This window comes from Haliaeetus albicilla, chromosome 13 (genome assembly GCF_947461875.1).
Source record: "Haliaeetus albicilla chromosome 13, bHalAlb1.1, whole genome shotgun sequence".
NCBI classification, from domain to species: Eukaryota; Metazoa; Chordata; class Aves; order Accipitriformes; family Accipitridae; genus Haliaeetus; species Haliaeetus albicilla.
In genome coordinates this window covers 34,159,756-34,187,139 of record NC_091495.1, presented here as the reverse complement: position 1 = coordinate 34,187,139, position 27,384 = coordinate 34,159,756, and the positions used below count along the sequence as shown (strand labels likewise).

At 43.4% G+C, this 27,384-nt stretch overlaps 2 protein-coding genes and 1 long non-coding RNA gene across 3 annotated transcripts in view; 2 read left to right on the top strand and 1 right to left on the bottom strand.

The window, feature by feature from the left end:
- Positions 1-13,422, top strand: part of NUP133 (nucleoporin 133) — a 37,286-nt gene extending 23,864 nt beyond the window's left edge. Inside the window, exons 19-26 of the mRNA XM_069800762.1 lie at positions 376-509; positions 2,136-2,294; positions 3,746-3,881; positions 5,722-5,840; positions 7,348-7,428; positions 9,448-9,512; positions 11,922-12,010; positions 13,066-13,422. Of these exons, the coding sequence (XP_069656863.1) occupies positions 376-509; positions 2,136-2,294; positions 3,746-3,881; positions 5,722-5,840; positions 7,348-7,428; positions 9,448-9,512; positions 11,922-12,010; positions 13,066-13,202 (920 nt within the window). The 3' untranslated portion in view covers positions 13,203-13,422. The remainder of the gene's footprint in view (positions 1-375; positions 510-2,135; positions 2,295-3,745; positions 3,882-5,721; positions 5,841-7,347; positions 7,429-9,447; positions 9,513-11,921; positions 12,011-13,065) is intronic.
- On the bottom strand, positions 3,391-10,011 carry LOC138688660 (uncharacterized). The gene is made up of 2 exons (XR_011327546.1): positions 9,420-10,011; positions 3,391-3,862 (listed from the first exon to the last, which is right to left on the bottom strand). It is a non-coding gene; the product is annotated as an uncharacterized lncRNA (long non-coding RNA).
- A 4,010-nt stretch (positions 13,423-17,432) lies between the features above and the next one.
- On the top strand, positions 17,433-19,896 carry ACTA1 (actin alpha 1, skeletal muscle). Its single transcript, XM_069800761.1, has 7 exons — positions 17,433-17,591; positions 17,694-17,834; positions 17,991-18,315; positions 18,457-18,618; positions 18,837-19,028; positions 19,151-19,332; positions 19,479-19,896. Exons 2-7 carry the CDS (start codon positions 17,706-17,708, stop codon positions 19,620-19,622), a joined length of 1,134 nt encoding a protein of 377 aa, XP_069656862.1. The 5' UTR covers positions 17,433-17,591; positions 17,694-17,705; the 3' UTR covers positions 19,623-19,896.
- Positions 19,897-27,384: the final 7,488 nt, after the last annotated feature.

The following is a 27,384-nucleotide window of genomic DNA, read 5'->3' as shown; positions in this document are numbered from 1 at the left end:
TTTTTTTCACTTTGTGTAATTAAGTGGCTATTATTACAGATAATAAGTCATGGGTTGAATCCTCCCCCCTGTCCCACCCAGCACAAATAGCAGATGATACCAACTTTCAGAGAAAATAGGATGTATACTGGCCTTTTAGTATTCTAAACTTCTCTTCTTCCCTCTTGTGTTGGGGGACACAGGTGGTAGGTATGTGAACTTGCACATGCACAGGATATGTATGCAGTAGGTTAATGTTTCTTTGGGAATGCGTAAGTATCTTCTTGATGTGAACACTTGAAAGTTGTTTTCGTTTTTCTGGTCTCTGCCCTCGGTCATCCTCTTACGGTCAAAGATGAGCTTGTTTGATATAACGTCTTTTTCTTGGTTACTTAGTTTCCCTGGGACAGTATCAGATGGCAGCTGCTTTAGCAGAGAAGTACTGTGACTTTGATATCCTGGTGCAAATGTGTGAGCAGACAGACAACCAGGCCAGATTACAGCGTTACATGAGTCAGTTTGCAGATCAGGTAACTCTTTTATCTATTTCCTTTAGATAGTGTTTTATAATAAGTTTGCACCTGAAATGTTGCAAAAGTTATGATTTCTTTTGGGGCTTTTTTTTCCTGGTTTTTTTAATGCGCATGTATTTACATATACATACGGGGGTAATGTGGAAAATTGAAGTCAACATTCACTGTGCAGAACTCAACTGAGTATTTTACCCTGACCCTGCAAAGCAAGTCAGCAGAAATACGGGTGCTAGCTGTATGGACAGTGGCTTTTCATGGGTCCTTTTTTTGTGCCTCAAACACATTGTCTCACTCTTAACAGCTTTCAGCATTTTGTGACTTGTTTACTGAGGTGCTGTAGTCAGTGTACTGCTGTTTTATTAAACTAATATAATAGAAATTTAAGGATAATTTCCAAAAGAGAAGATGAGATTGTTAAATGTGTAAACAGAAAAGTAGTTAAGAAGAGTAGGAAGGTAGGGGTCTTGCTGTGGTCTTTTTTGTTGTCCTGCTAGGTACTTGTTGGACAATTTTTCCAATGTCAATTAAAATCTGGTGTAAAAACTTCGAAGTGTGCTAAAAAATTGCAAAGCTTAAGGAAAAGGCAGTAGAGACTACTTGAAGTGAGGGGGACTGGGACAAAAGTTTCCTAATTTGAGAGTTGGTGAGATCAATTTGTTTAGCTTTCCACAACAACTATGGAAAGAGAAATCCTGCAGTCTACAGGTTTCCTAATAAAGAGAGTACAGAAAGGCTGTTTTAATAAGAAAAAGCAAAAGTATCAGTAATGGACAGAAACTATAGTAAACGTTTTTAATAGTGAGGCTTAAATACTCACTGCCAAAGAAGGGGATAAATTATCTTTTTTTTTCTTTCCTCTTTACATGCTTTATTTTAAAGGAAAAGTGGAACACTTTCTGAAAAGAAGTTACTGTGGCAAATGTAGAGCTGAATAGATCAAGTCTAATGGATAGAATATCAGACCAGTGGCCTCTTTAAACTTTATTTTTTAAATTGTTAATGCAATTAAAATTTAGCATTATTGTAAATTACTCTGAAAAGACTAAATTAAATCTCAAACACAAATCCTGACTAGTTATTTCACATTGAAGTTTTTGAGGATAGTTTTGTTGTGGGTTTTTTTTTTTTTAAATACATTGTTTTTTAACAATGACTGAGAGTATTAAGGTTGTACATTCACTTGGAGATAGGAGGGAATGTTTCAAAAACAGTGACAGTGGAAGTAAACATATATGAAAGGAAATAGTAAGCACAGAGTTCCGAGGGAGGGCAAAGGAACAAGTAAGAAAATAAGACTAGAACTGTGACCGATGCAAAATCTGTTTCCATTCTTCTGGGTTAACATGAAGAATTTACATTTGGCACTTCCTTCACTTCCATTGAAAGATGCTGTGTCTATCAGCATCTGTTGCAGAGTAGCTCATGAATTCTTTAAACACTGTTTCTATCAGGACTCTTAAGTTTTTTCGTCAACACTATATTTTTGTGTGTGTGTCTTGTTTTGTTAAGCAGGTTCTTACCATGTTCTTCCCAATTGTATTTTATGAAGCATTTTGCCATAGAAGACAAACAAAATATTTAAATGTAACTTTTAAAATGTATTCATATTCCTGTTATCTTCAGAACTTTTCAGATTTCCTGTTTCGCTGGTATCTAGAAAAAGGAAAGCGAGGGAAGCTGTTGTCTCAGCCTATTGCTCAGCACGGACAGCTGGCCAATTTCTTGCAAGCTCACGAGCATCTGAGCTGGTTACATGAAATCAATAGTCAGGATTTGCAAAAGGTAGAGTTTCTTAAATACAACCAAACTGAAATATCACATGTTAAACAGGTCAAGTACATATTCAAGTAGGCAAATAATCTAGTTATGACTCTTCTTCATCAAAAGACGACTTATCTAGATGAGTTAGGGGAGAGATGACATTGATTATTAATGGAGTACCAATAACCTTCCTCCAGGCACCATCTGGTATATCATATAAGCCACTGCACCATGTAATGGGAATTAGGGCTGCTTTTCATCCCTTGTGGTGACTAATATTTTTATCAAGGAAGTTTTGTTTGGCTATGTGATCACTACTTTGATGGAATTGGGGGTTTACAGTGAATATCAATAACATTATCAGATTATCCAGTGAGGGAAAAACTGAAACTTTTATTTCAAGAGAAACTATTTAAAGCAAAGGAATTTGGAGATATCACAAAAGTAAAAAAGTTATTGATTACTTTAATACTTACTTGCATAGTTTAAAAGTGTTGGGGTTTTTTTTAATAGCAGATGTGCATGTGGATAGATTAATGTGACATTGTTTTTAAACTTGATCCTTTGTTGCCTTGTAGGCTGTCCAGTTATTCTTGCCCCATTTCTGGCTGGTCAGTCTTTCCTTCCTTCTGCAAGACTTACGAATGTATTTCACTTTAGCAAATCAACTATTTCTAAACAAAAATGGCTTCTTTCAGTCCATGTGCACATTTATTAAGTATGCAGAGCAGGGAAACATGTACCCTATTGCAAATTATAGGTTGATAATACCGTATGCCCCTTAAAAAAAAAAACACCACCAAAACACAAACCAAAACAAAAACCAACAACAACAAAAAACCCCACCCTGAGAATATTGTAATATTCTATTTGTGTCAACTGAGATTTTCTCTGTTATAGCAAAGCACTATGAAGGAGGGGGCAAGGACTCTAAAATATACAAGTAATTCAGTCTGGATAGTTTATTTCTGAGTAAGTGCTCAGAAACTTTCTGTTCCTTTGATAGACAAACAAATTCTTACCTATATGTTTGGTTACTGCAGCAGTTATACATACAATTCTGTTTTTTCGAATTCCTGAATTAACAAGTAAATCGAACTGCATGCACAACTGTTCCGTCAAAGCATATTTGCCTGGCTTTTATGGCAAAGCCACCTTGTCTTGAATATCTTGAATAAGATCCCAGAGGTATAATATGCAAAGTTGCAGTTTTTCCTTGATCATAAGATAGTTTTTCCTGATTAGTACTGGAAAGATTTTTTTTTTTATATAATTGGAGTAAAGATCTGTGTCTCTTCCTGAAGAGTGTAACGCACAGTTGTAATGAGCAAGTTGTACGACTTTTAAAAATAAGGGTTATAGTATTACAAACGATAAATAGCTGTGAGACTGCAGTTCAGATTAAATCCTTATCTGTTAACCTTCTGATGTTAACTTATAAAACTGATTTCTAATATCTTTATAAATTTCAGGCTCACAGAACGTTGCAGACTTTAGCAAATATGGAGACCCGATATTTTGCAAAGAAGAAAACGCTACTTGGCTTGAGCAAATTGGCTGCACTGGCATCTGACTTCTCAGAAGACATACTGCAAGAGAAAATAGAAGGTAAGAAATAAAAACAGAGCAAATGAAGAATAATAACTTCATTAGTCTAGTGAATTAGAATCACGTTAATTTTGCAGATTGTTAATTTATTAGGTTGAGGGCTCTAAGTTAATGTGGTAAGGATAAATGGGCAGATGATTTTGCTCATTGCAGGAACGATAAGGAAGATGGTGTGGGGCAGTAACCTCAGTGTTCATTTTCACCTGTGAGTTAGGACTATAAGCATGGGAAGTTTGTACCTTTTCACTTCTTCTAATAACGTGCAAAATAATGGCATACATAACAAGCTGCACAGTATTTTGAGATGTCATAGACAGTTCTGAAGTGGCTGAAACTTGTAAACCATTCTCACTGAATGCGTTTTCATGAAGCTGCATTTTATATTTCAGGTGCAAGGTAAAAATGATTTAATTTCATAAAGTCTGTTTATTGAATGGCTCTCAATTCTGAATTCTTCTCAAGTCCTGAGACTCTTAGGCTGTACAAGGAACTCCAGTAACTGTGCTGTATTGTAATAATATACCTGCAAATATATACATTTGTGATCAAGAAGTGCTTTCTCAGCATCTTGCTCTGTATCTAGAAAGGTTACAGTGACAGTGTTTCATTATGCTCTAACTGAAAGGATGTTAACGGGTAAAGTAGGAATACCTATTTTGCTTCTTTACCAAATGCAATGGTTCCACTGCTCTGCCATTCCTATCACTTTGGAAAATACCCTTTTCCCAATACTGTTTGTGCGGCACATGGTTCTGTGAGTTTGTGAAAAAGCAGTTCTACACTAATAGTTAAGCTGGTACTGGCCACCAGGGGGTAGCTTTGAAATACTACTCAAGGTTACTACTCAAGCTTACTTATATTTATCTGCGAGTTTATCCGTGTACGTTATGTACAATTCTTAAAAGAAATCCTGTTGAAAAAGCCCAGGGATAATTATGATAACTAAGTAGCCTTTACAAATTATTTTTAGTTTGTAATAATAATATGTTATCTGCCTTTTAAATTGTAAAACGTTGCATGAAATCTTAAATTTTCCATTTGTTTTTCTCACCATTGTGGAAAAAAAAAAGCCTATGCTGATGTGAAGAATCTCATCTTTAAATAGGAAAACTGTAGAAAAATGAGGAAATCAAAGCTTTATTTCAGTAGACTAATGTACTCTCAAAATTTGGTCTGGACTTTGCTACACATTTCTGTATTGACACATGACACAGCTTTTAAAACTATGCTCTTTGTTTATCAGTTTCCTATTGATAAAGAAAGAACAATTACTTCTACCACATTTTGCTTATCCATTTAAACAGATAAAGTGCTCCTTAGAATTATTTTCCCCTTTCTACCATGCAATGGAACTGGGTGGGCAGGGCAGGGTTCACATACTGTGGCTGAAATTATTCCTTTTTGATTGTTTCAGCCTAATAAGTTTCTAACCCTGAAGCAGATCATACTGAAAAATAAAACAACCAAAAATGGAATAATTCATGAGATGGAGCAGGTCCATGGCACAGGTCTTCAGCCAAAAGGTAGCTCCTAAAATTGCAAGCAACTTACTTTGCTGCATAGTGCAACAGCCTCCCTCCAATCCCTCCATTTTGTGGTTTTGAGAAAAAAAGAAGAGTTATCAGTCTGCATTATGCAGGGAACCTGAGTGGAAAGTAAGAACTAGTTCACCAGGATGGTAATACTGAAGTGGAAGTATTTCTGTGCTTCAGGAACATAGATGAGTGTCCTAATAGAATGCTTCATAATAAACACTTGTAGACCTGAATAATATTGTGACTTGACAGTTACTACTCTGCCATAATAACATGAAACATTCATTTCCTTAAATGACTACAAGAAATATCAGAACAGGAACGCTTTCTGTTACATCAGGAGACACTTCCTGAACAATTACTGGCAGAAAAACAGTTGAACCTCAATGATATGCCAGTGTTGTCTGCATCTCAGCTCATTGATGTAAGTATCTCATGTTTTCTTCATTACACAGGTAAAGTTCCAGTATGTTTTCTGCCTCTGTGTGATAAAATAAATGAGAAGATCACAGCTGTCTTTATCCCTTATATGACTTGCTAAGCACCTAAAGATCTGATATATGATGAATTGGTTTATCTTTGCTTAGTTTCTACCAGCACCAAACTTCAGAATGCTGCTTTTCATTCAAATTTCTTCCTCTTGAATGTGTGCTTTAGAGTGCTGCTAGGAGAAAAAGCAGATCAGTGCTAGAAGTTGATTTACTGGTCTAAGCCAGTTTTTGAATCTGAGACAATTTCTACCTTCTGTTACATTCTCAGTAGGGCAGAACTTGGAAGGTAGATGGACCAAAGAATTCCACCTTAGTGGAGAAAGGATGCTGCTATCTAGAAAAAGAAAGGGCTAGAAGCAGGAAGAGGCTTTTGGTCACCTATTGCAAAGAGGCACCCAAAGCCTCTCTACTTTTTTCTTCCTTTTTCAAAAACAAAAAAAAAACCCCAACCCGTACCAAAACAAAAACATGAACTGTTCCAGTACTGGGATCACTAATAGTGTTGAGTCCTTTTCTGCACCCCTTTCTGGTGGTAGCCAGTAACCAGTAGCCTTACTGTTTCTGCCTTGTTGGCAGCATATTTTTACCATCCAGTGATGCATACAAAAAATATTCAATGAGTAACAACAATACATTTTAAGACAAATCAGGTCCTGTCTGGTTGTCAGTTTTGCAACTCCTTACTTTTCTGTAATCTTGTGGAAAATCAAAAGCTGATAGTGTGCTTGTTTACATTCTCCGCAATTTCTTAGAATAACGCTCATAGCAGATTCTGAAGTCATTACCTGTATCTTTAAGTGAGGCTATTTGTGGGATTAGGGAAGAGTAGGAGGTGTCACTCATGACTTGGCAAGCACTGGCACCATGACAGTTTTCCTTCTGAATTGTCTCTATTGTCAAACAAATGTTCATGCTTGCTACTTGAAATGCGAGAATGAAACTTGGAAAGTGTAAATAAAAAGAGCATTAATGTTAATTTTCCTTTGAAGTACTAATTTAGAATTGGGAGGCGGGAGGGGATGAAATATTGATAGCAAACTCATCTGTTTCTAAAAGGTGAAAGGCAGTACGTGTGCTTAAGCATTGCTTTGAGCTTAATTACCGAAATAATTCAGAGATCTTATTTGTGGAGCTGAGCTCTGGCTACAATAGGCCAGGAATGTTACAGCCTTAAATGGCATTTAAATTTGAAACCTAGCAGCCTTATATCCAATATCATTTGTCCACAGACCATTGTCATGTAGGTGGAATGCTGCTCTAAAACCTTAAGTATATTCCTTACTATAAAAATACTTGCAGTTGAATCAAGACATATTTTCATGAGAAGGTCATGTAAGTGGAAAATACATGGTGGTCTTCCCACAATGAGTTGTCCATGATATCAGTTACATTAGTTTGTAGGCTAAAAATAATTTTCTACGTTAATCTCTCATATCATAGATGTACATATGTGATGAGAACAGAAGGGCCAATGAGTATGACTTCAAGAAGGCACTTGATCTGCTGGAATATATTGATGAGGTAGGAAAAGTTTTTGAAGGATTTCTAACCCAGACACTTACTTTTTTACTTATTATTTAAGCTAGGATGATGCATCTGTAGTTAGTTAACATATTAGCTTAGTGTACGGTAATTAAAAATAACCCCTGATGTGGGTTTTTTTCAGTTTGTTTTTAAGTCACTGGAGACTTACTGCCAAATGTGGTTTAGATAATTTAAGAAAAATGACGCTCCTCATCTTTACTTCCCATTTATAGTCTATGGTTTCTTTTTTAGAGCCTTGCTTCCCTACAGGCTTTCTCCAAACAGGACAAAGATCATCTGTTTTCAGTAGTTTAGTTCTTGTATCTTTCCTATTGGCAGTTTCTCCTATTGTCATGAGATAAGGTGGGATAGTCACCAGTTTTTTAATATGTAAATAGCATTGAACCATGGATTTGCTGTCTGCTTTCTCGCTGCATCTCATTCTATGAGCTAGTATCTTGTCAGGAGTAACTTTCATTAAGCATGAATAAATCAACTTCTGCGGAGCATCAAACCTAAATTAGTAACAGTCTTTGCTGAAAAGCTAAAGTTGTATTATTTTAGCAGAAGTATTCCTTACCAATTGAAAATGAGAGCTCTTTTCTGATTATCCCAATTCCTGTTAGTCTGGGTAGGGCTTCAAGTTAAAATCCTCTCTGTAGTATTGCTTTGTAAACACCATTGTGCCATTTTGTTGGTCTTCACTAACTTTGGTTTGATAACTACAAATATCTTTATAATTACATTGTTTTTAAAATGTAAATTGATTTTAAATTGGTTTTAATAGCATTTCTTTTACCAAACTTTCTTTTGAATAACATTACTGTTATTAACTAGGTTTTTTTTTTGCTTTATGAATATGTTTACTTGTCCTGTGTTTAGTACTATATTATATTTTGTGTACTGAGGAGAGTATTACTACTTAGAGTAGCATGTTACTCTGAGTTAGTTCTCTTTAGTTTAAAAAGAAAATTCAATGCTTTTTTCCCTAACTTCCACCTTAATTTTTACAACATAAATAGTCCGAATAATAATATTTTGCAGTAAAATAAACTTGAGTGAACTCATTTGGTTCTCTCTTTTAAATTCGTTTTCCTCTTAAACTTTGTCAACACAATTCATGAACAGAGACAACTATATTTTTTTTTTGTATCTAAATAAAAGAAGTGTCACTCTAAAAACATGAGATTTCAAAATTACTTTTTGCTCAGATATTTGAGTCTCTAACAACTTGAGTAGAACCATTCAGCACAAATTAGAGATGGTGGTTTAGAGTCTAAAAACTAGCTGTTCCCTAGTTTTCCCTGCTTTTCTCTTGCAATAGCATAGCATAAAGTTGAGACCCATCCTCTTGCTTCCAGGCTTCTAAATTCAAGTGTTCATGGTTTCTGTTATCTCTTATGAGGGGAATTTAAAGTAGGTGTGATGCTTTGGGACACTGAGAGGTGGAAAAAATATAGGGTCTTTTTTCTGACATATTTTTTAAAGGGCTCTCACACCAACTATCTCAAAGTTTCTGTGCAATGAAGAGACTGCCCTTTCCAAGACAAATATGTATTTTTGAAGACATTTACTAATATATTCATAAAACATACATCCTAATGTGGACACTAATGCATACCAGTTAGCTTGGCCATGCTGAAAAAAGAGCCTTGACTTCAGTCACCAGTTAGCACATTTTGAAATAAACCTTGCCTAGAATACACTGTTTTACAGATTGGTATTTGTTCATGTGCTTTAAAATATGCCGGTTTTTAAATTGAGGTAGTTGGTCTTCAGCGGTCGTGTGGTGATGTAGAAAGTCTGAGCCATGTTTTCAAATGGAAGTGAACAGTCTTTGGTGTTTCAACAGTCTGATCAGGTCATCTTTTAAAATAGCATGTGTTAAAAACAATGTTCAGTAATTGAAGGATCTAATTCATTGGTATAATCTGTGTGACGGAGTGATTATTTCTTTTAAAAAAAAAAAAAAAAAAATTTTAACTTACCTGTCTCTTCTCCTTATATGAATTGAAGGAAGAGGAAGTGGATGTAAATGATCTGAAACTTAAAATTCTCTGTAAGGCTCTCCAAAGAGATGGGTAAGTCCAACATAAATATAAATTACTGGGAGTATTTGTGACATAGCTTTTCCAGAATTACATATTAGTATACTATTCTCTAGCTCACTGAAAAGATTGAATTTCATAGTATAAGGTTAGTAAAGTATAAAGTATGTGATCTGAATGTGTCTTTACAAATAAAAAGTGAAACCTCAACAAAAAAAACCCCTGTAGTACTTTGTTCGCTTAGCTCATTGGCAACCTACTATGCATTCTCAGCACCTGAGACAGAAGTGTAGCCATGCAGCTTTCATTCTTGAACCCTTTGCTAAGGTAAAAGGAATGACCAGTGCCGAAACTTTTTTTTTTTTCCTTTGAAGCATCTCAGGGTAGAAGCTTTTGAAGAGCAACATGTGCAGAGGTCACTCCTGCAAACTTTTATTTCACTAATTTTTGGTCATTGAACCACACTGACAAGTTCATGACCTTTTTGAGTTAAAGCTGCATTCCTGACTGTAAGCGATCAAAGCCTTAAATACTGCTTGAGAGCCACTCTTAGGGATGTTCAACACCAAATACAGGCTGAATTCAGTTGGTCAGAAGAATCGTCTCATCAAGCAGTGCTACTGTTCTATCCTAGGTTAAATAACTCAAATGGCATTTCCTCCCTGCCCTTTCTAATTTTCAGAAGTTATCCAGCTTTTGTAACTCCCATCCATGTTCCAAGAGGACCTAAGGAAGAAAAGATGAGGAGAGAATAGATTCCAAATGGACTGTGCCATTTGTGATTAAAATGAAAATAAGCAGCATTTGCGTTCACACTTATGCATAGGATAGATTCCAAAGGACGGTGGTCTGTAGAAAATAAATTCCTAGTTGCATGACTAAGTTATTGTCACATATGACATAAATAATATGCAGAAACAGGTTCACACTATTCCAAGAGTTTCCTTCCCTTCTTATTATTTTCAAGTCAGAAGAATCCAGAAACTCCTACATGGCACCAGTCCAATAATTAGTTTATGTCCTGTCTACCGTGGGCCAAGAATAGAGTTTTAGACATAATATTTAAATCATTCAAATCATATATAATGCTGGCAAGATTGTGGAGACTCCACTAGCTAACCAGATGCAATTTGAATAGACCTTTGTACTGAACGGTGTTTAGAAAACTTGATGTCCCAGTTGAGTTTCCAGTCCAGCAAGGCTTGAAGGCTTACAAGGTGGTTGATCGTTATTTCAAAAGAGGTAGTGTTAACTTTCATCTGCGTGCAAAAGTAAGCATTTGACATGTTACAGTACCGACTTTTAAGGATAGCATCTGGTTTCTAGCTTAACAGCTACAAATGGTGGTAAGGTTCTTGGGTAGAATGGAAAGCCTTGCTGAGTGTGCTCCTGGCACGCTCACTGTTCTCCTCTGTGCCTAAGAGTGATTTGTTTCCTTAAAGCCCCCCACCCGTTCCCTCCCTCTTTCTCTCATATTCTTCCCAGTAGAGTTAAAGATGAAATTCTAGAAGTTTAAGCATCTAAGTGTCATCCAGGGTAAAACTGTGGTTTCAGTGAAGTACAGAGGATTTGTCAGTAATGGCTTCTGGGAGCCAGGTCCAGATCTGTTGCAAGCGTGTCCCGTTGGCCCAAGGAGGTTCGTGTTGGTTTAGGGAGTGATACGAGAACTGGCAGTTTAACATATGGAACCAGGAAATTCTAACAGCTGAAAGGTTAGAACCACAACAAAAGAAGTTATGTTGATGTTGACTTAAAACTACTACATATAAAGCTCTGTAAGGATGAAAAATTGTCCTTTAAAATAATCTTTCTCTTAGAAAAATCTGTTTGGGATTTTTTTATCACAGACGGGACTTGCATTCACTAGTCTTCACCTTCACAAATGAGACAAACGGTATTCAGCTTGTGTCTCTGTGTGCTGTTACAGGCCTGCACTTTATATTTTACACCTTTTTTTCTCCTTCCTTTTCTTGGTGTTTGCTTTTTTGTTTGTGGGGAGTTTTTTTCACATATGTTAGCAAATTGCTGCTCTTGCTTTATTCTACCAGAAAATATCTATACTTGCATCATCTCAATCGTAAAATATAATTACTGAGAATAGGTAATTCTTATCTTGATGGATAACATTTTTTTATTTTATTGAAGAAATAATGTTTTCTTTTACAGTTTAGAAGATGGGAAGCATTTCTATTGTCATCTTAACTAGACTGTGTTATAGTAGTGCAATTTTATTGCAGTTTTACTCCTGGAATAAAGAATAATTAACACAAGATAGAAAAAAACCTCTTGCTTTGAGCTGTAGCCAAGCACATTACACTTATGTGTGAACACGTATTAGTCACCTTTTGGTAATTTATCATATTTCCTGCGTATTTTTTCTTGTTAGTTTTCTTTTGATTTCATCTGTGCAATTCTTTCAACAAATTATTCTTTGACTTGCAGATGGTCCAGTTCAGATGGTAAAGATGATCCAATTGAAGCATCTAAAGATAGTATATTTGTGAAAATACTACAAAAACTATTGAAAGAAGGTAAAGTGTGCTTAAATATAATTGAACTTCTTGAAATTGTTCGGTTGTTTCAAAAGCTGCTTAAGATGAACACTACTATATAAAAGTAGCATTAATAAAGTCTGAGTAATAAAAACTTCCATATATGTTCCACTAGACAATTACAATCACATGGAGCTAATTCCGTCTCTATAAAATATTGAGGGGATGAGAGAGGAGCAGATTTCTTGGTTATAATCTTAGTACCCTCAAATTTGCTCAGTAGGGCAGCTGTCAGATTTTTAGCAGTTCCTTACTGTACAGTAAAGTATGTCTTCTGGAGTTAAATACATATCTTCTGTAAAACAAGGGATTACTAACTATTTATCTTTCATTCAGAAGATCTTAATCTATTTTAGCTTAAATGTTTTTTTTTGTTTTCCCTCCCTAAAAACAACAAAAAAATGAACACAGCCCCCCCCCCGCCCCCCCCCCAAGTTAAAGCTGATGATGGGAAGTTATCGCCATGGAAGTTATAGCTGGGGAGGGGAGAGAAGCAATTTAGAGTCAAAATCCGTTTTAAATATTACTGCATATGAACTTTTTCCAGAACAGAGAAAGCTGCATGTCGAAAATACAAAAATGAAGTTCTTCAGAACAGTCGTAGTTTTGTGTGTTCAATCCTGTCAATTTCTTTCCTTTTGTAAGATTTTCACACCCCAGACTGAAGTGTTGCAACTGATGATATAAATATTTATTATATGACTGATCTGTTGATCTTTCTTTTCTTATTTATTTATTTATTTTGGTGACATGTTATGTGAAGACTTGGATTTTAGGTTTAAGGATTTTAGGTTTAATAAGTTCACTGAGAAGCTGTGTTTGGGTAGGAAATTTTTATTTTGTTTTTATCTCGGTTTTACAGGCTACTTAAGCTTTATTGTATTTCTTGACATGTATAATAGAATTAGATCTTCTCAGCTCCAAAAGAGTAATTTAACTCTGAGGCAGGCACCAGTGTTTACTTAAAAATGATCTTAGCTGCTAATGCAAAGTACTTTTTTATCAGTGCTGTAATAAAACGTTTTGTGTTGTAGGAGTTCAGTTAAGTGAGTATTTACCAGAGGTGAAGGACTTCCTGCAAGCGAACGAACTTGGCAGCTTGAAATACAATGCTTACTTCGAATTTGTGTTAAAGGCAAACTATGAACTCTATGTTCAGGGACAAGCATGATTCTCGCTATTTTTTAAAATATTTTTTCTAAAGAACTGTTAAATTTTTGTATACTTTTTTACGTTCCGTTAGGGTTTTTGCTAAAACTTTGTAATAAAATCTATATGAGTAATATACTTGGTCTTAAATTTATAGACATTGACACTTTAGTCAGGGGAGGCAGAGGTGTCTTTTCAGGCAAAAGAAAAATAAAGTTTTCATTTTCTGCGCCTTTCATAAACTTGCTGTTTTGTTTTATGTCTTCATTAGTATGAGTGCTGCTTGAGACTCAAAGATACACAGACACACAGGGTGAAATGTGGGACCCACTGCAGAAGGTGGAATTTTTTGCTCTCACTTCACTGGGGCTGTGATTTCAATTCAGAGAACATACTGAAAACATGAATGCTGGGTGACTGTGTAGCTTACTGAAGAAACAAATGATTACTCTATAAGATAACTCTAGTCCCTCTTTGTACAACACTTTTTGCTGTAGAAAATAGGTAATTTCAATTTTGCATGAAAGATTACTGCCACAAAAGGCATACCTGGCTTGTCACTGGTCATGCAGCTTGTCTGTGACAGAAAGGAATAAAGCACAGTTCTCATTCAAAGCCTTCTGGTCCAGTAAATATACCTTTCTTTCATTTTATATCTGTAAGATTAAACTTTTTCAAAACATTTTAATATTGTATCTATTTAACTTTCATTTAAGTTATATCCAGATTTCTAGAACACATGTAAAAATGAGATTAACAGCTCACCATGCAGTCATTCACAGCAACTGCTTGAACCTAGAAAGCAGTTATGAAAGTGTAGGAGTCCAGCACGATCTTCCTTACTCGATGACTTGTTCTACTAGTCGATGCTGCTAACTTTTTTTTTTTTTAGCCCACTGCCCCATTTAGTTATCTCTGACATAGGAATAAAAAAAAAAAAAAAAAAAATATCCATTTAAGTTTTCACTTTTCATTACTCTAAGTGGCAGCAGATTTTAATCTTTAAATAAAAGTTACTTCAATCTGACATGCTGGACCTTTCTTCTGCAAGTAGCTTGACAGCCAGAGAGTGAATGCAGAGCAACTTGCATGCCCTTATGTTTTACTTGTCTGGCTCGATGCCTGCTGCAACAACTTGATCCAACAGCTGAGAAGGTCAGAAGTTAAATTGGTTGAAGAGAATCCAGTTTCTAGTTTTAAAAGCACAGCTCCCTTTCCGTGGCTTCCCCTCCTCCCTGTACTAATACAGTAAGCTGGGCTGTGAGTCTGAACATGTTTGGAAGAATAGATTTATCTAGAGAGGTTCTAACTAATATGGGAAAGAAATGCACTAGCAGTCATCTTCTAAGATTGTTCTAAGAAGCGAACTTTGCTCTTCTGCAGCCTTGCATGGCTGAGAGAAAGAAGTGCAGGTATAACTCCCAGCTGGGGCTTCAAAGGAGTGGGTCATTTAAAGCCTTAGAAGAATGCCATGTGCTTGCTTAAATGTCACTTTAACGGTGGTTTCACATTATTGATAAACATTTTGGGAGAAAGGGAATAATCTAACAAATGATTGCCAGCCCTTGCCGACATATGTTTTACCCAAACTTTTACTAGACTCCTAAATTTCGCTTGAAGAGGAATCTCTCTAATTGACTGTCCACAGTAAAACACTTTGGGGATTATCTCATCTCTTCCTAGACTGTCGAGCAGCTGTATTCTGTCAGGAGAGGCAGGGTGAGTCCCGGAAAGCTTGCTCCAGGAGCAGGCGTTTCTGTTCCTCCTTAGCTGTCCATCTGTTTCAAAGTGCCTGGCTTCTCTGCTGGGATGGGTTTATTCCGGTTGGTATAAAAGCACTCCACAGGTTCTCAGGATCAGCCGTGTAGGCTTCGCAACTCATGTTTTATTCTATTGCTGGGTTGGGAGGCATTTGGCATTTGTACAACGGCTTTCCATCCGACTATTGCCAAAACAGAAGGCTACAAGCAATGAGTTTACTTAAATAAAACCTCATTAAAATAACTTCCGTGTCTAAACTGAAGTTTAATGTTCTTGTATTAAGAATGTTGAGCCAGTTCACTGTTCTCTTGGGAAGCCTGAAGAGGCTGGGATTTGGGGCTATTCCGCCTCTCCGTCCGCCGTTTCATTATGTAATAAGCTGTTCTGGTGCAGAACTCCTGTCTCAGATTACTGGACAGGGAGGATGCCTTCATTTACCACTGCATATGGCAGGTCATGCCACATCTCTAGGTTGTTTCCAAGTGTAATGTAAACAAATAAACTTGGGACAAAAAGATTTGGGGTTTTGGTTAAAATGGCTTAAGGAGTATGGATAGCTCCTTTTCAATAAGGAAGTATACGCTGTTTCTTAAATAGTTGTTTTCTCAATAATGGAAAATACACACGGTATGGGATGTCTGCGCTTCTATTCTCTGTTGTTGCCAGAGTAGCAGGAAAGCTTATCAGTTGTCATTTGTCATCAATTTCAGAAGGTATGGGTTGTGGATAGTGGTCTCCTTTGTGCCCAGCTCTGTTCCGGACACTAGCTTCCAGTGTTTTCTGACTTGGGACCAAAACCAAATTCATTTCATGAGTCCCCTTAAATAGCAGAAAATGATCTTTTACACAGAACTATTAAGAATTTAACGTTGCCATTGGGCATTTTACTGTAAAGTAGATTGGGGCAGAGAGAAAATTAAAAGAAACAGAAGGGATAGAGTGGGTTTACACTTGTGTCAGGTTTCACTGAAGGATTAAGAATGTTTATCTTTCAGCAAGCTTAGGCTTTGTTGTTACTTGATTTCTGATTCCACACAACTGACTATATTTTGGAAACCATGATGGAGCGTTACAGTTCTGTAAACAGATTTGATGGCTGTGATGCCTTTAAGTGCTTTCAGGCTTCCGATTTTTGTACTGCCAGTTGTCGATGACAGAACTGAAGAATAATACGAGAAGTTGAAGAACAGTATGAGAGAATAGCATGTTTTATCCCCAGCATACTTTAATACAATAACTTGACAGGAATTGAAAATCTATAGCAGAATGAAATAGAGAGCTGCCAGAGGTAAAGAGGAACGCTGCCAAACTGGAGGCTGCAGAAGTGAAATAGAGAAGAAAAGTTGTCTGCCTCTCTGTTGACTTGTCTGCTCTGCCGTGCAGTGGAGGAAATCAGCTGCAGAAATGCCTTCACTTGCAGGAGAGTCCTCACAGCGCGAGCGCTTCCAGCTTAATTTCTTCCTCCTCCTCTCCTGACTCCCTTCTGCTAAATTTTAAAAGGATTTACCCTTGGCCAGTTGTGCCTTCAGAGAAGATCTTGAAGGTCGATACGATTCTATGCATCGACTCATCGGCAGGGCTGCGAATCCGCTTGTGTCACTGCCTCTTCTTTCCACCAGTAACCAGAATTTCTGTATAAAACCTTCCCACGTGTCCCCTGGGGAATCTCTGCTCAAATATCCGTAGCCCAAGGAGGTGGCCTGTTCCTCTTCACTCGCACAGTACCTTCCGCTTGTCGGAGATGACTTGCCCGTGAGGCTGCAGCCCTTTTGGAACGGGTGAGCCGCAGGGATAGCTGGAGGATGCCCAGTTGCCCGGCCGAGCTCCCCGGCCAGCCGAGGGCACTGGGTAATGGCACCAGCACTGGCGGCTGCGTCAGGCTCCTGCCATCGGAGGGATTAATGCTTCGCCAGGTTTCTCTTCAGGCGTTTGCCTAACAGATGTTATCCCCTGCGTTTGTTTTCCATTTTTAAACCCCGGCAAAGCCAGAAAACAACGCGCGGCTTAACTGGGCGCGTCAAGCTGTGGCTTTTACGCGGCCTGTCGGCCTTCTGTGCCGACCCCAGACCTGCCTCCTCACCTCCCCTTCTCCCCCAGCGCCCCCTCTCCCCCCCCAGGCCCTCACCTACACCTACAGGCGAGGGCCGTTATTTCCCTTCACAACCCCCAAACAACCCCCCCCCGGCCCACCGAGCCCCGGGGCCCGCTCCGCCCTCACACCCCGCCGGGCCCGGGCCCGCTCCGGCCGCCCTGCGCTCCCCCCCCTCATCCACACACACCCCCCCCCCCCCCCGGCCTTGCCCTGATCGGCCCCGGCGGTGCCGGGGGGGATTACTCCGTCCCCGGCCGCCGGTGGTGGAGCGGGGCGGGGGGGGGGACGACCCCGTCAGACGCTCCATATACGGCCGGGCCTGTCTCACCTGGGCCGCGGCCAGGAGCGCCTTCTTTGGGCAGCGCCGGGCCGGGGCCGCGCCGGGCCCGACGCCCAAATATGGCGACGGCCGGGGCCGCATTCCTGGGGGCCGGCCGTTGCCGCCGCCCGGCCCGATAAAAGGCTCGGTGGCCGGCGGCGGCTCCACGAGCTACCCGGCGAGGAGCGGGGAGGCCTGTCTGCCAGCGGCCCGACGCGTGGAGCCCGCAGCCAGCCCAGGTAAGTTCCCGGCCCCGCTGCCTCGTCCTCCTCCTCCTCCTCCTCCTCCCTCTGCCCGCGGCCGTCCGCCGTCCCCGTCAGGCTCAGCCTGTGCCCCCACAGACAACCGACACCATGTGCGACGAGGACGAGACCACCGCGCTCGTGTGCGACAACGGCTCCGGCCTGGTGAAGGCCGGCTTCGCCGGGGATGACGCCCCAAGGGCCGTGTTCCCCTCCATCGTGGGCCGCCCCCGCCACCAGGTATGGCACCGTCTCCCTCCGAGCCTCCCCCCGAGCCCGGCCACGGTCACGGGTCCCTGCTGCCTTCCAGCCCTCCGTGTGGAGGGAGGATGCCCGGACTGCTGGGGAGCCCCGTGGAGAGGTCGCTGAGCCCCCCCCCCCTTTCCTCCCCTGCAGGGCGTCATGGTGGGTATGGGTCAGAAGGACTCCTACGTAGGAGACGAAGCCCAGAGCAAGAGAGGTATCCTGACCCTGAAGTACCCCATTGAACATGGCATCATCACAAACTGGGACGACATGGAGAAGATCTGGCACCACACCTTCTACAACGAGCTGCGCGTCGCCCCTGAGGAGCACCCCACCCTGCTCACCGAGGCCCCCCTTAACCCCAAAGCCAACCGTGAAAAGATGACCCAAATCATGTTTGAGACCTTCAACGTCCCCGCCATGTACGTGGCCATCCAGGCTGTGCTGTCCCTGTATGCCTCTGGCCGTACCACTGGTGAGTGCAAGTGTCCCGCTGGCCCCTCTTCCACAAGCAAGGACGCCCAGGACTGGTCCCCCACAGCTGACAAGTGCTCTGCTCCCCAGGGCTGGGCCCTTTGTGGGCTGCGTCTCAGGTGGCTGCTTCTTGTTTCCCCAGGTATCGTGCTGGACTCCGGCGATGGTGTGACACACAATGTCCCCATCTATGAAGGGTATGCCCTGCCCCATGCCATCATGCGCTTGGATCTGGCCGGCCGCGACCTCACTGACTACCTGATGAAGATCCTGACTGAGCGTGGCTATTCCTTCGTCACCACAGGTAAGCACACTTCCCTCCCCCAAAATGTCCCCCCTGGCTTCCAACCCTTGCACCTCCGGGGTGCTGCAGCCTCTCGCCCCATGGCGAGCCCCGTGAGCGCTCCCTGTTGGGGTTTGCCTGTGGTTGGGGCTCTGGAGTCCCAGCAGACCCATGGAGGAGATGCAAGCGTTCCCTGTTCCTCCTTTGCAATCGCTGATGCCTTTGCTCCCCCCTGACAGCTGAACGTGAGATTGTCCGCGACATCAAGGAGAAGCTGTGCTATGTGGCGCTGGACTTTGAGAACGAGATGGCCACCGCTGCCTCTTCCTCCTCCCTCGAAAAGAGCTATGAGCTGCCTGATGGGCAGGTCATCACCATCGGCAATGAACGTTTCCGCTGCCCAGAAACCCTCTTCCAGCCTTCCTTCATTGGTGTGTGTGCCCCCCTCCCTCTCTCCTCCCCTGCCAGTTTTCCCCTGTCTCCTGAGTCCTCCCATAGAGCTCTCACTTTGTGCTTAACTTGTGTCTGCTCTTCTCTTCTTCCCTGCCCCCAGGTATGGAGTCCGCAGGGATCCATGAGACCACCTACAACAGCATCATGAAGTGTGACATTGACATCAGGAAGGACCTGTATGCCAACAATGTCATGTCTGGGGGTACCACCATGTACCCAGGTATTGCTGACCGCATGCAAAAGGAGATCACAGCCCTGGCCCCCAGCACAATGAAGATCAAGGTAAGGCTGGAGCATGAAGGACCCAGGTGCAGGAGCTGCCTTCGTTTGCCCTCCCGCAAACAGCGTGCGGGGCTGTGCACACCCCGATGCCTGCCACCCACAGCGGTTGCTTGTTTACTCATCTTGGCTCTCTTGGCTTTTTCTAGATCATTGCCCCACCTGAGCGTAAGTACTCTGTCTGGATCGGTGGCTCTATCCTGGCCTCCCTGTCCACCTTCCAGCAGATGTGGATCACAAAGCAGGAATACGATGAAGCTGGCCCATCCATTGTCCACCGTAAATGCTTCTAAACACGTTTACATGATCGTTTTGCCAGCCACACTCAGGATGACAGCCTTCTAGGTTGCAGCCTGCCAAGGACCTGCAACAGCCATGTAACTTTCTATTTTGTAACGGTTTCTGGTTACTGTTGCTGCAAAGCTCCATGTGACACAGTGTATGTAAAGTGTACATAAATTAATTTATTTTACCTCGTTTTGTTTGTTTTTAAAACCAATGCCCTGTGGAAGGAAACAAAAAACTTCAAGAAGCATTAAATCATCAGTCATTCTGTCACACCCCTAATGCGGTTGTTTGTCGTCATTTGCCTGGGTTCTTCCATCACTCGCTGACGTGGCGCGTCACCAAACAGTGAGGGCGGTGGGTGGTGGGGCTGGACCTCCCCAGACAGGAGGAGGACTGGGGAGGGAACAGGACCCCAGCCGGAGGAGCCAGCTCTGTGTGACTTGCTTGGGTTGCAGGCAGCTCAGCGGTGCTGAGAGCAGCCTGGGGGTGGCTCTGTGCTGCATCCTGCCGCTGCAAGGTGGGTGCCCGCCACTCTGCAACGTGCTTCTCCTAGACCCGGGGGGGGGAGGAAAGGAAAGGGTTACCTGGAGCCTTGGCTTGCAAAGGATTTTATTTGGCTCGGCCTGCCAAAAAAGTAGCCCTGGCATGCTCATGCAGCTCCAAGGCGTGATGGACAGAGGCAAGGCTGGGGCTGAGGGCAGGTGGCGGGTGCAGGTTAAATAAAGAGCTTTCCACTCCGCTTATGGGAAACCCGCCTGCCATCATGCTGTCCCTGGGGGGCCGAGGGCAGGCAGGGCCACTTCCTCACCCTGCCTGACTCGCTTGCCCTTGCCAGTGGTCACGGATGAGGGGCTGCCGACAAAGGGACCACCTTCTCCCGGGGCCAGATCCTTCACACAGGGACTCCCTGGGAGCCTGAAGGAAAACCCCAGGGGCTTCCCCCTGCCGCAGGGGTTCGCCTGCCCTTTTTGCCTATGAGGAGGCAGAGCAGGGTGGGAGGTGGGGAAGCTGCCCCTGCTTGTCTCACTTCTTTTTTACTGGGGGGGGGGGGAGGTGTCTGGGGTCCCTCTTTGCTTCCACCCCACCACGTGCTCGGCTCCCTAAGGGAGCCACCCTAAAGCCCTGCCAGGCTTGGCACAGCTCCCCGGGTCAGGGCACATGTGCAGGAGCAGGCAGCCTTTGGAGAAAGACTCCTCCTGGAACACAGGGACCTGGCAGGAAAGCAGTGCTTGACATTTGGGGTGTCCCTTTGCTGTGGGAGACAGCAGTGCTGGGAAAAAAAAAAGATGATTTTCAGCTAAACTTCCAGCCCAGGAAGGTTTTTTTGCTCTGCTGCAACTATGCTAAGGGTGCACTTCTTTCGTATTTTGGCTGGTTTTACCTGCATTAAAGAGAGATCTGTACTTGAGTATACATTTTTTGTAGCCCTATCCCAAAGGAAAAGCCTGCAGGAGGAGTTGGCCCGATCCTTCCCTGGAATCTGGGGGCAGGGAGGGCCCCAGGCAGCCCTAGGAGCTCCTGAGCCGAGATCGCGCTCTGAGTGGGGTTGGACCGGAAAGCAGGAACACGGTTGCTTCTTAAAAACCAAACACGAGCTTTTACTTGCCATGTGTGGAAGTTATTGCGTAGTGACACATATTTAATCTGACAGCTCTGTGTTGCGATTTGGGGAGCTGCTTAACTAACGTTAAGTCCTCGGTGCTTGACCCCTGATCTCAGGTTCAGTTGTGGCTTAAGTGGTGTTACGAGATGGATTTTAGGACCTGCTTCTGTTATTTGATTAAAAGGCTGTTTAAGAAGCATGGATAAAAGTTAAGTTAGAAAAGCAGCCTCATGGATTAGACAGCACTCGCTGTGGGGTACCAGTGCAGACTCGGCTTTTCCACCTGCGTGATTAAAGTTAGGGTCCTAAACCCACAACAGAAGGGGCTGATTTTTTTGGGGGGGGGAGTCATGCTGAGCCAGCCACCCTCCCTCCAACCTGATCAAAATCAGTGGGAGCAGGGGATGCTCGCTCCCTCTGAATCAAGACCTGGATTTTGCAGTGCCAAACTTGGGTTTAGGACCGCTCACAAGTGCAGCCATGGGCAGAGGGCAATCCTCCGGCAGCCAGGGCACTGCACGGGCACTGCCTCGCGCAGGGAAGCTGGTGCTGCCGCTGGCATCTCGTTGTCTGCTGTCTCTAACAGCAGCGTTTTTTCTTGTACTAACCCACAGCATCAGGTATTCTCAATAGTCTTAGTGCCAGTTTCATCCTGTTGAAGCTAAGAAGTGCCAAAAAGTGCATTTTTACAGCTGAAAAAAATGTCTGGTTTGTTTTGTTGTTTTGGTTGCTCAACCAATGAGCTGAGATACAACAAATTTTACAGCCTACCAAACCAAACCTGTTCAGGTTTTAATTTCAATTAAATTTATTAAATTTAATTTTCAATTTAATTTCAATTTAGTTTTCACCGACGTGCTGCGGGAGGGAGGGTAATGGCAGAATGGCTCTCGCCTGCACCAACAGCATCCTCTGGCTGTAGCAGACTGCTTGCTCCACAGCCTGCTACACCTGGGGCTGGACCAGTGCAGGACAACCCTCAGTTGCACCCAGTGGGCAATGCGAGAAGCTGCCCTGGATGCAAATATCACCACGGGATGGAAAATCTCAAGAAAAAAAGAGTCCTTGAGGGGACAAACATTATGTGGGGCTGTTTAAATGAGCTTGAAAGGCACAGCCATGACTGGGTTTTGATGTAAGCTTCTCCAGGGTCTGCAGGTGTCTGGGCCATTAGCAAAATTATTTAAGAAGCTAAGTAACAGGGGAAACCTGGGTTCTGAGGGACAGGCTTGAGAGAGCCTCTGAGCAGAAGAACAAAGGGAATCCTGGAGAAGATGAGGGTACTGAAGGTGCCTCCTAATTTTATTTTAATAGAGCTTTTGCTAATGTGATAATCTGCATTGCACTGAGAGCAGAACATGGCCCAGGATGGGCTACCTCCCACAGAACGTCACGACCCTGTCCCCAGTTTGGGAAGGGAACTGGCACCCCAACATGGTTCTCCCCTCGGGCTCCAAAACTGCAGAAACAAAAAGCACTTTGACCTACAGTATGTATTGGGTTTGGCTTTGCTGAGAGGACCTAACAACCCCTCAGTGCCAACACCAGTGCAGCTCCACTGCGTACTCAGTTGACTGTGAATCTCTGTGGGCATTTGGCCAATAACATTTATTCAGCGAGGTTTAGTAAAAGGGCAAAATAGAGACTACTTGAAAATTACCATGAGTTTTCACAGGAAACTCCTAAGTAACAAATTCTGTGGCAATCTTTATTTTTGAAAGCGAAGCATTAAAACGAAGCCCTTCAAAGCGCAGTTGTTCAAAACTTCAAATGCTTTTATTTTATAGGAAAAATTTTTGCTGTTTCCATGTCATTAATCCACAAAAAAATTTAATCAAAAGGAACATTGCTTGTTAGGGTTTCTTTCTTTCTTTCTTTTTGAACCAAACAGGCATTTTTTTCTTTAAAAAATAACTAAAAGAGCTATTCAGATGTATAGATTTCCATGGTGCACCTCCTGGGGCTGGCCAAAGGAGCACATGAGGGTGACTGTAACCTATTGATCAACCGATGGATAACTGCAGGCAGTGCTGCTTGTGGAGGGCTCCCACGTGGAACAGATGCCGTCACGCCGGGTGGGCAGCTTTAGTGACAGGGCCCTTAGGAGCATCCCCCAGCCTCACGCTTTGTCCCGGGAACTGCTGGCAGCTTTGGGAATCCTCTTCAGTCCCTCAGGGGCAGAACAGCCTTTGAGAGGACCAAAAGGGTCCAGCTTGAAGCCTGGGGAATTAGTTGTAATTGCAGCTGGCAAAGGCTCTGTTTATTATTTGTTCGGGACCTGAAAAATAAAGCAGCTTCTGACTGCTGTGCAGCGGGGAAAGGTGGGAGTATTGCTGGCTCCCACCGTGGACGTGCGCTGGGTGTGATGGAGATGAGCAGATGATGGAGAAAACTTTTATCGCCCAGGGGGTCTCCTTCTTCCCCCCTCCAGGACATCCTGTCAACCTTGAAACTACACCCTCTGGTGCAGAACCGAGGCCAGGAGCGTGCAAACCTCCAGCGTGGCGGTGACCCTGGGCAGGTTATCCTCTTGTGCTTGTGGGGACCACAGTCGAACCCTGTCTTGTCTCGGCTGCTCGAGGCCATGTTCTGAAACAATCCACCGTTGTTCAGGGATTGCCGCAGGCAGCCCGGGAATGAGCTTCTCTGTAACCCCACCTCAGGGAGCTGCGTATATATAGATCCCTGGAAGCAGCTTTCTTCCTTGGCACATCCCTCCCACCCGTAACACCCTCCAAACATGCTCTCCCTGCCCCGCTGTGCCCTCGCCGCTCGGCTTCCAGCAGCTTCTCTCCCAGGGAAAACAAGGCTTTAAAGCTGAGAAATCTCACTGCTGGAGGGAAAAGGGGGAGGACTGCCTTATAAAAGGGCTCTCACACCTATTCAGAGATGAGCAGCCTAAAGCCAGTGGCAACGGGCATCAGTCCTTGACCCTGGCTCACAGGGGCACGAGGACCTGAGTTGTATTTGCAAAGGAGGTCATGCCTCGTAGCTCCTCTGGTTAGGTTGTCCTCTTTCACCAGAGCAGGAGTGCTGTGAGCAGGGGTTCAGGTACATGAGTGTAAGGGGACCTCCGTGTGGATGCAGGTCTGTCCTTTTCCCAGGGGAAGAGCTGCCCTGGTGCCCGGCGCATGCAGGCAGGGACAAGGGTGCTCCCACAGGCAGTGCTGCGGTGGTTACCGGAGATAGTGACCCTTCCTCTCACACCTACTGCTCCCTCAGACACAGACATCACCTAACCCAGCTAAATGCAAAAGAAAATGACTTTACATTGCCATTAACAGTGGCCGGTGCTGAGCTTAGGTTGCTGGTGTTGCATTGGCCAGGACGGGGTGGGAAGGGGACACCCAGATTGCAGAGGAAGGGCTGGTCGCTGGCGCAGTGCAAGACCTACAGCACTGCCAGCCGTGCTGGGGGAGAAGATGATGATGGGACAGTCCTGCCCTCCCCAAACCTCCCTGTGGCTGCGGGGAGATGGCTGTCCGCAGAGGGAGGGATGGGGGCTGTGCAAGAGCGAGGAGGTCTGAAGCAGCTCAACCCAAAAGAAGCCGACAAGTTTTCCCAGGGCAACTGTATCCACTTCTGTAAGGTTTTTTTAATTCCCTTTAGCAACCATAATCACAAGGAATGGTTAAAATAACAGAGGCATGAGGATCTAGACCGGTTTGAGTTCACCGGTGATGAACAGTGGTGTGACTGGACTATCCGCCTGTGGAGTCCAGCCAAAAGCTGCGGCGGGGAGGGAGCTCTGTGTGCTCTGCACTACATCCCAGGCTGGAAATGAAGTGTGGTCCAGGCGCTGAGGCCGTCCACTTTCTTGCCATTGGTTATTCGGAGTGGTTGTGTGGGGATTGAGGCACTTTTCAAAAGGCTATAGAGCAGGATATTTCCTCCATAAGGATTTTTTTGTCCTGGAAACACCTACCCCCCAAAAAAACCACTACCAGAGCTCCCTAACCCCAATCATTTTGAAGTAGTGATGGTGGTGTTCCTACCTAATCCCAGCAGCACTACTGCAGGTGATGTGCCATGTTTCTGTGACTGCAGGAACAAGCAGTTTACATTGGGAGGTTGGTTTTCTTTCCCTTTTCTCCTTTCCTGTACCAAGCCCATCATGGTTTTCCTCTGTGACCAAGAGCAAGTCAACGCCCGTGGCTCTGTTTGTTGCCAGCAAAGTGGCTTTTCTGTTTTCCATCTCAAAGGAAGATAATGAGGAATAGCTAATCTTCATGAAGGGTTTTGAGATGTTGTCATAGAAGGTGTTTGGGGAATGTGAAATACTTGCAATCCTAAATTTAGCTCCAAAAGTCATGCAGCCCAGTTTCCTGGCACAAATACCAGAGAAAGTCTTGAAATCTGAACGTTTTCCAAGAGCAGCCAAAAGCCGGAGGCTGCAGTAGCCACCGATGGTGCCGGGGATCTCCGACTGTGCCTTCGGAGAGTCCTTTGCCTTGCTGAGAGCCCAGACCGCCCTCTTCTTCCCGAGCTGTTCACGCCAGCAACCCAAAACACCAGCGGTTTCTGTCCTCGCTCTGGGTGTGATGCCTCCATACTTGGCCTGCAAAAGCCCTGTGGGATAAGATTATTCTTCAACCCTAATAAAAGTGGCAAATTTAGGAGGATTACAGTATTCAATCCAGTCAACTCAGGCGGAATATGAGACATCTCTCTTGGGATAAATGTTTTAGGAAAAACATGGCAATCGATTTTAGACCTACTTCTCTGAGATTTACTCCCTCTTCCCTTTATTTGTGTCAGCCCACTGAAGACAGCCCATCCTGGCTGAGACTGCATGGTCGAGGGGTTATGATCCCCCTGCTCACATGTGAGGGGTTAAATGCCAGACAGGTTAATAAAGAAGATTGATCTGCTTAGACAGCAAAATATGGCATTAAGTGGAACTTGGTGCTAAAATCCAAAGTCCAAGTTAAAAAGGGTGCCTGTTAATCCTTGAGGTGCTTAACCTCTGCTGACACCTTGCTTTAGTATTCCTATGTGCCTGCTGCATGTGCTCCTGCGTGGAGAAGCAACTCGACGTAACCCCTGCCACATCTCGACCGGGATGCAGAAACCAGGTGTAGCTCTGCCCGAACTGGAGGTGATCGGTTTCTTCGTCAGCCGCGGCTTCCCATGGCAAAGGCTGCAGCAGGACTGCGGGCAGCCCAGGGAGCGCACCTGCTGAAAGTGCATCATTGTTTAAAAATAAAAAGGGGAGAGCAAAGAATAACATGGAAAATATTGCAAGGTCAGCAGACGGCGTGGGGAGGGCTCGTGCCTGGGCAGGGGGGTCTGGGCAAGGATAGGACAGATACTGGGAGCCGTGGACACGGAGGCATGGCCACGTAAGGAGAAGGCGTCTGCGATGATCTGCAGCACAGGAATGATGGAGAGGGCTCCCAGCGGTCCTGTATTGACACTACACTCCGTATCAATTTTTATTATTTGTGCGAGTAAGATGTGGCCTATTTCAGAAAAATTTTCAGCCCATTTATCCAGTCTCAGATACCTTCTGCTGGGTTGGACAAACCCTTGATTTAACGATTTGCAAACCTGCTGGCGTTGATTCACGCAAGTAATCCTCTCTGAAGCCGCTGAGAGGACAACGGATTTGGTTAATATTTAAGTGCTTGCATGATCAGGTTCCAGATTAAGAAACAAAGCCATAGCAATAAAAGCAATCACATGAGGAAGTGGGAGGAAGAGGGAATAATTAATTTTGTTGCTGTAAGTCCAGAACCTGGCATGGCTTGAGGCCATGAAATGGTCATCTGGAAGAAAAAGATTAAAAAAATATTATTTTCCTGAAATGTGTAAGATGTATACATTTAATCTATTGCCTGTTCTGTAAAGATTTTATTGCTGATCTCATAATTGACATCTATTTTTCTCCATTTTCTGTGGAAGAATCAGTCTGAATTAAGGACCAGGTGAGCAAATGAGGGTATAGAAGAAAATTGAAAAGCAGTAAGACCCAAGTCTGGACCACAGGTATTCTGTAGGAGTAGCAGCTTTGACAAATGATACATGGATGGAAAAAAAAAGCATTTAGGGAGAAAATGTTTTATGACATAACCATCACCCCATCAGCTTTGCAGTGGGAAAGAGCACTGAGTTGCAGAGCTGGAAGTGAGGACAGGCTCAAGCTCCGAGGAAGTATTTTCCTT

Excerpts from the sequence above, each read along its gene's own strand:
- ACTA1 (XM_069800761.1), top strand. The coding sequence starts at position 17,706 with ATGTGCGACGAGGACGAGACCACCGCGCTCGTGTGCGACAACGGCTCC. Across the intron at positions 18,619-18,836 it reads CTATTCCTTCGTCACCACAG|CTGAACGTGAGATTGTCCGC; the intron begins GTAAGCACACTT and ends CCCCCCTGACAG. Across the intron at positions 19,333-19,478 it reads CCAGCACAATGAAGATCAAG|ATCATTGCCCCACCTGAGCG; the intron begins GTAAGGCTGGAG and ends GGCTTTTTCTAG.